Here is a 1,451-nt window from a genome sequence, read left to right on the forward strand (position 1 = left end):
CTATTGATGGTGTTGGTTTGCGTGGGAGAGCTATCAGATTCGTCAAATCGTCGTTTGAATCTTTGTTTACAAAATCAGATAAGTCGATTTGAAAATTTTGTCTTGTTTTATTCTTTCCCTTTTGTGGCACAGACCTGTTGGTTGTTGTTGAACCCTTCAGAAGTATTTAAATAACTGTCAGATTGCGCGATGCATGATGACAGAGGCACACGTTTTTTTGTCTCCGTAATTGAACAAACAAAGTAGTGTTTATGACTTTTTCTGATTTGATTTCAGCCAAACTTATTTCATAAATGCGATCCGGTTTAGATTTTATTGAATAATTAAATTAATTGGTAATAGTGGAACATGCTGTGAATTTAAAGTTAGAAGTGTGACAAATCGACAAGTTTGAATTCTGAAAATACGCTAACGAATGGCTAACGTAAATTTTATGCCTATTCAAACCAAAGCCTCACTGATACGGAAGCAGTCCAACGACAATGACTTTCAGGTAACTGTTTTCGAGCCACAGAAGGCGAAAGCGAATAAACCAAAGCTTGCCAGAAAAGTGTCTCTTTCCGATCCGGACGGAAAATCCGATGGCGAGGAAAACATTGATGACATATTTTCGGATGCCCGGCGGCGTAAACGGAAGGCCGGCAACGACGACTCTCAGGTGTTCGACATAAGCCGGGCTCGCAAGGAGGTGATCAATTACGGCATTTCGGGACTGGATCGGGAAACAAAACACGAAGCAAAAGTAGCACTGGCGATCAAGTTGGGTGCAAAGCCGCCAAAGAACCAGTATAGAAACTACAAGGAAATACTGGAGGAAAGGAAGCGCGAGAAGTTCGACGCGGATCGTGAAAGCCGACGCCGGAAGGGTCAAAGCTATGGGGCAGTGCGATCGTACCAGCAGCAGAAACAAAGAGTAAGGCAGAAAGCCAGCAATCCGAATAGTGTGACCAAGCATTACGGAATTGTTAATCCGAAGATGGATTCCGACCGGAAAAAGCGGAAGAGTAAATAAAGCAGTTCTAACGGGAATATATGCTTTAGATTATGTTTTTGGATGACATCCTTGAACATTTTGAATCTACACAATTTTTGAAGTTGACTAGTGCATTTGATGTTCACAAGAAACAAAATTCTTATAAAAACCCAGAATAATCCACCTAGCGCCCTAGCGGTGATGGTGCCTTTCTCGTGCAAAAAGGTAATAAATGTAGCGTTTACGCTTACACCTCGATGATGTACAAGAAAGGCAAAACAGTTACCGTCTAATGTTATGATAGAAAATTTACACTAGTAGACGACAGATGGCGCTGCCAAAAGTTTCTCTCTTTTGACTTTCGGACAATTTCAAAGTACTATATGAAACTGAACGAAGAGCATACTTACGCCTAAATGCGTGCAACACGAGCATCTTTATAGTACGATGAAACTCTTAATGGGAGCAAGCCACGGAT

The 1,451-nt window shown here is 41.4% G+C and overlaps 1 protein-coding gene across 1 annotated transcript; it reads left to right on the top strand.

The window, feature by feature from the left end:
• The first annotated feature begins 219 nt into the window (after positions 1-219).
• On the top strand, positions 220-1,029 carry LOC134227847 (uncharacterized protein C1orf131 homolog). Its single transcript, XM_062709531.1, has one exon. It carries the CDS (start codon positions 416-418, stop codon positions 1,010-1,012), a length of 597 nt encoding a protein of 198 aa, XP_062565515.1. The 5' UTR covers positions 220-415; the 3' UTR covers positions 1,013-1,029.
• Positions 1,030-1,451: the final 422 nt, after the last annotated feature.

The sequence above is a fragment of the Armigeres subalbatus genome, chromosome 3 (genome assembly GCF_024139115.2).
Source record: "Armigeres subalbatus isolate Guangzhou_Male chromosome 3, GZ_Asu_2, whole genome shotgun sequence".
NCBI classification, from domain to species: domain Eukaryota; kingdom Metazoa; phylum Arthropoda; class Insecta; order Diptera; family Culicidae; genus Armigeres; species Armigeres subalbatus.

Bases quoted from the DNA above. Each gene is read 5' to 3' on its own strand.
- LOC134227847 (XM_062709531.1), top strand. From the start codon at position 416: ATGGCTAACGTAAATTTTATGCCTATTCAAACCAAAGCCTCACTGATA.